At 41.0% G+C, this 5208-nt stretch overlaps 1 protein-coding gene across 1 annotated transcript; it reads right to left on the bottom strand.

Annotated features, from left to right (window-relative positions):
• Positions 1-1235: 1235 nt before the first annotated feature.
• On the bottom strand, positions 1236-4046 carry LOC149470536 (uncharacterized). Its single transcript, XM_089662760.1, has 2 exons — positions 3760-4046; positions 1236-3507 (listed from the first exon to the last, which is right to left on the bottom strand). The coding sequence occupies exons 1-2, from the start codon at positions 3842-3844 to the stop codon at positions 2864-2866; spliced, it is 729 nt and encodes a 242-aa protein (XP_089518886.1). The 5' UTR covers positions 3845-4046; the 3' UTR covers positions 1236-2863.
• Positions 4047-5208: the final 1162 nt, after the last annotated feature.

The following is a 5208-nucleotide window of genomic DNA, read 5'->3' as shown; positions in this document are numbered from 1 at the left end:
TAACTCCGATCAAAATGAATCCGGACTTTCTACCAGGGATGTCTCCGACCTTTCTCGCCGGATATAACCGTGAAGATAATCTAACAGTACGTCAATTCTTCAAAGATACTAAGCTCTTATCTAGAGAAGACGTTACAAAGGCGTGGCCATCCCTTACATTAACGCCTTGGATGTATAGACAAATCCACCACTTTTTACGAAACTCCCCACATCTAAAGGATTATTCAAGGCTACTTACTCCATTTGAGAAACTCTGCTTTACAGATTTCCCCCAGAGGCATGTGATATGCAAGCTTTATTCCTATCTTGAAAGTGCCAATACATCTCAATCTCGGAAGACCTGTAAGGCCTGGATGCGTGATCTACAACTTCCAATGTCACCAGAGGACTGGGACCACATTTATGACCACATGCATAAAGGTTCCATATGTGTCTCTACACAAGAAAGCAACTATAAATTAATTTCCAGATGGTACAGAGTTCCGTATGTGATTCATAGATTTGATCCTAACGTTCCGGATTTATGCTGGAGATGTTACCAGGCAACAGGTACACTTCTACATATATGGTGGGAATGTCCGCTGCTACAGCCCTTCTGGAGAAAAGTTCTGGACATAATCGCACAAGTAACTACATACACCCTAGACTTTACCCCAGCACAATTCTTACTCCATCACTCCTCACTTCCTGTAAGGACTTATCGTAAGTCGCTTGCCTTACATATGATAAACGCGGAAAAGCAGTGTATTCCTGTTCATTGGCGATCAGACCATGTTCCCACCGTGCGAGAGTGGCTTCTTAGGATCGTCAGGATCGCAGAAATGGAGGAGCTGATCTCAGTGGCAAAGGAACACCCCGAGAGATTCAGGAAGACTTGGGCTTGTTGTTCCAAACTACTAATACTTATCATGGTTTAATGAAGGAATGAACAAGAAGAGATTTGGAGATACGGAAAACCTTGAAAGCTTTCACCTCAGGAATAACTCCATAGATGGAGTCTAACCGAACCGTATCCTAAATTAAAGATAGAATCTGTGTCAGTTTGGCCGTTGCTTATTGATGTGACTGGTTTTTTTGCACTTACTTAATCATAAACCTCATCCTTCCCCCCCCTTTTTTTTTCTCTTCCTTCCCCTCTTCCCTATATATTTGTTTTTTGTGCTCCCCCCTCACCCCATTATGATATTACTTTTCATATTCCTCTTCCATTTACATGCTCTTTTCTTTCTCTCACACCTTTTTCATACTCTATTTAATCATATATTTCATAAGGAACAGAGTATTCATACATGTACAGGTGAGACGGTTATCTACAAAACTAACCTACATTTTTCGGATACGGATACATTGGACGTATATACCTTGAAATGACACTTTTGTCTTACTCTTCACAGTCCTGTTATCCGAGATCTCCCTACACAGTGGACTAGTGTGCAGCGTACTTCTCTAAATCACATACTGTTATCATTATTTCTACTGTTACATATTATGCATCTGCTTTATTGTAGGACTTTGTTTCAGGATGATCTACAATTTAATTCCATGTCTTGGTCCCGTCTGCATTACGGGAGAACATGTAAGAGGTACATTCGCGGACTGTGATCCATATCTGTATATGATTTGTTAAGCCTTTCATATTTCAATAAAACTTTTTTGGAATAAAAAAAAAAATTCAAAACATTAACAATAACATATAAAGTCATTTATAACTCTGCACCAAATTACATCACCAATATTGTCTCCAAATATCACCCAAACCGTACTCTCCGCTCCTCGCACAACCTCCTGCTCTCTAGCTCCCTTGTCTCCTCCTCCCATGCTCATCTCCAGGACTTCTCCAGAGCTTCCCCCATCCTCTGGAAGTCTCTACCCCAATTTATCAGACTATCGCCTACTCTGCTCACTTTTAGGCAATCTCTGAAATCCTCTCTTTTCAGGGAAGCCTATCCTGCCCTCAGCTAATAATGGAATCTTCTACTCTTCCAACCAGTCCATCCCCCACAGTTAGTACCTTTTGTACCACTAGCCCCTCCCTCCTAGACTGTAAGCTCTGAGGAGCAGGGCCCTCCTATCCCTCTTGTATTTAACTGTATTGTCTCCCGTTATATTGTAAAGCGCTGAGCAAACTGTTGGTGATATATAAATCCTGTATAATAATAATAATGAGAGGAGATGAAATGTGGAAAGAAGGCATTGATAATGGGAGAGGAGATGGAACATGTAATGGGAGGAGTGGCCAAGGTGGGCTTAGCTGGAGACCTCAAGCCTGGCTGATGATGTATCAATAGTCAGAAGAACCTGGAATGGACTCTCCCACTGAGGCTTCAGAGACTTGGTAAGATGACAATAGACCCCATCCTAGTCTCTGGTACTGAGGCAGTGTTGGTCATGTATTACCTCAGGATCCAGAAATGAGGAAAATGCATGGAAACCCAACTCAGTTGGTGAATCATGAAAATGCATTACATGTTCAGTCAAAGCTCCATAAAAAAAGCTAAAGAATGAGAATCATGAGGGAAGCTGTTCAGTTATTGATGCTTATCTTAAACAAATTGTCAAAAGATAAAATATTCAAATCCCTTCTAGTTGTGTATTGATGGACATAAGCACTAAACTCAGTTCATCCGATCATTACATTCCAGTTTGCACAGATTTTAGTTTGTTTCTTTTAAGGTAACATTTTATCTTCTCCCTTCTTCTCTAGGTTGTGGGATGACATTGGGGATGTGGAACTAACTTGTGACACCTGAAACTTTTTAAATATCTCTTTTCGTCCAGTATTTAATCTATGCTGAGATTTGTGAATCCTCCGGTGATAGATTAGACCGGCATTAACTGTAAAAGTTTTGTCACATGGAGAGCATTAAAATGACTTCTCTCCAGTGTGAATCCTCTGGTGTCTGATAAGATGTGACTTCACTGTAAAAGCTTTATCACATTCAGAACACTGATATGGCTTCTCTCCAGTGTGAAGCCTCTGGTGTGTGATAAGATATGACTTCTGTGTAAAAGCTTTATCACATTCAGAACACTGATATGGCTTTTCTCCAGTGTGAATCCTCTGGTGTCTGATAAGATCTGACTTCCGTGTAAAAGCTTTATCACATTCAGAACACTGATATGACTTCTCTCCAGTGTGAATCCTCTGGTGTCTGATAAGATGTGACTTCTGAGTAAAAGCTTTATCACATTCAGAACACTGATATGACTTCTCTCCAGTGTGAATCCTCTGGTGTGTGATAAGACTTGACTTCCGTGTAAAAGCTTTATCACATTCAGAACACTGATATGGCTGCTCTCTAGTGTGAATCCTCTGGTGTCTGATAAGATCTAACTTATGTGTAAAAGCTTTATCACATTCAGAACACTGATTTGGCTTCTCTCCAGTGTGAACCCTCTGGTGTGTGATAAGATTTGACTTCAGTGTAAAAGCTTTATCACATTCAGAACACTGATATGGCTTCTCTCCAGTGTGAATCCTCTGGTGTCTGATAAGATCTGACTTTACTGTAAAAGCTTTATCACATTCAGAACACTGATATGACTTCTCTCCAGTGTGAACAATCTGGTGTCTGATAAGATTTGACTTCTGTGTAAAAGCTTTGCCACATTCAGAACACTGATATGACTTCTCTCCAGTGTGAACAATCTGGTGTCTGATAAGATTTGACTTCCATGTAAAAGCTTTATCACATTCAGAACACCGATATGACTTCTCTCCAGTGTGAACTCTTTGGTGTACTATAAGGTCTCTCTCACGTGTAAAAGTTTTGCCACAGTCAGAACAATGATATGACTTCCCTCCATTGTGAACCTTCTGATGTGTGATATATTTTCTCTCCATTGTAAAATCTCCAAACAAGAAGTAGTATGAAATGACTCCTCTTATGTATACGTGGTTTGGACTTTAGTGTAAAGCCATTGTCACTTCCAGAACACTGAAATTACTTTTCTCCTGCTGGATCAATGTGGAAGAGGATCCAAACCATGACTTTTAGAACACAGATATGACTTGTATCCCGTGTGAATCCTCCAGTGAGCTGCAATAAAGACTTTCAGTCAATTAAGACACCCATATGTCTTGTTTTCCATGTGACTCAGCTGTATTCATGAAGACCAACATGACCGAAAACTTGGCTCATCAATCCACCTGTACAGAACGAAAAACAATTAGAATTCTATATAAAGGGCTACATAAAGTTTCTTTCTATTTTTAATGTTCATTACTAAATATATCTTATGAATAGAAAGAATATGTACAGCATTATCTACAGTATTTTTGTAATCAAATAGAGTTTATTTAGAAAGTTTCTAAGTGCGCACAGTATTCCCAACATTCAGCCCAGACAATGGAGTCATACATTCTCATGTATAGGCAGTTGTGGCACTGTTACAGATCATACAGAACAATAACTTGCTTTGTCTATGGTGTCACTTTTACCTTTTATAAACAAATGAACAGAGAAAAGAAGAAACAGCCTAGAACAGTGGTCGGCAAGCCGCGGCTCGCGAGCCACATGCGGCTCTTTACCCACTCTAATGCGGCTCTTCTGTGTGCCGGGCGCCTGCTCCCCTCCCTCCTCTCGGTCGGCCGCTCCCCTGCCTCCTCTCGGTTGGCAGCCCCAAAAGTCCGCGCGGACCTTTTAATCCGGCCCGCGGATGTGGCTGTCAGGATGTGTGTAGGCGGGGCAGCGTGCCGAACGTGAGGGGAGGGGAGCTAGGCTCCTCTCACAGTCCGCCCTGAAGACCCGAACGGCGCGGGAAGACAGCGAGAGGAACGCAAAAGGTAAGTGAATTGACACGGGGGACTTGGCTTACTAGAAGGGGGGGGGGGATAGTACTGTGGGGGATGAAATACTATATGAGGGATGAATTACTTTATGAGGGATGAATTACTATATGGGGGGATGAAATACTATATGAGGGATGAAATACTATATGAGGGATGAAATACTATATGGGGGGATGAAATACTATATGGGGGATGAATTACTTTATGAGGGATGAATTACTTTATGAGGGATGAATTACTATATGGGGGATGAAATACTATATGGGGGGATGAAATACTATATGGGGGGATGAAATACTATATGGGGGGATGAAATACTATATGAGGGATGAATTACTATATGAGGGATGAATTACTATATGGGGGATGAATTACTATATGAGGGATGAATTACTATATGAGGGATGAAATACTAT

Source organism: Staurois parvus, unplaced genomic scaffold (genome assembly GCF_062004578.1).
Source record: "Staurois parvus isolate SC_StPar_1 unplaced genomic scaffold, SC_StPar_1.0 ptg000039l, whole genome shotgun sequence".
Lineage (NCBI taxonomy): Eukaryota > Metazoa > Chordata > Amphibia > Anura > Ranidae > Staurois > Staurois parvus.
The sequence above is the reverse complement of the archived record's forward strand: the minus strand, read 5'-3'. Positions and strand labels throughout refer to the sequence as shown.

Coding starts and splice junctions, on each gene's coding strand:
- LOC149470536 (XM_089662760.1), bottom strand. CDS start 3,844: ATGGAGAGAAAATATATCACACATCAGAAGGTTCACAATGGAGGGAAG. Junction 3,508..3,759: donor CTGTGGCAAAACTTTTACAC/GTGAGAGAGACC, acceptor AAGCTTTTACAG/TAAAGTCAGATCTTATCAGA.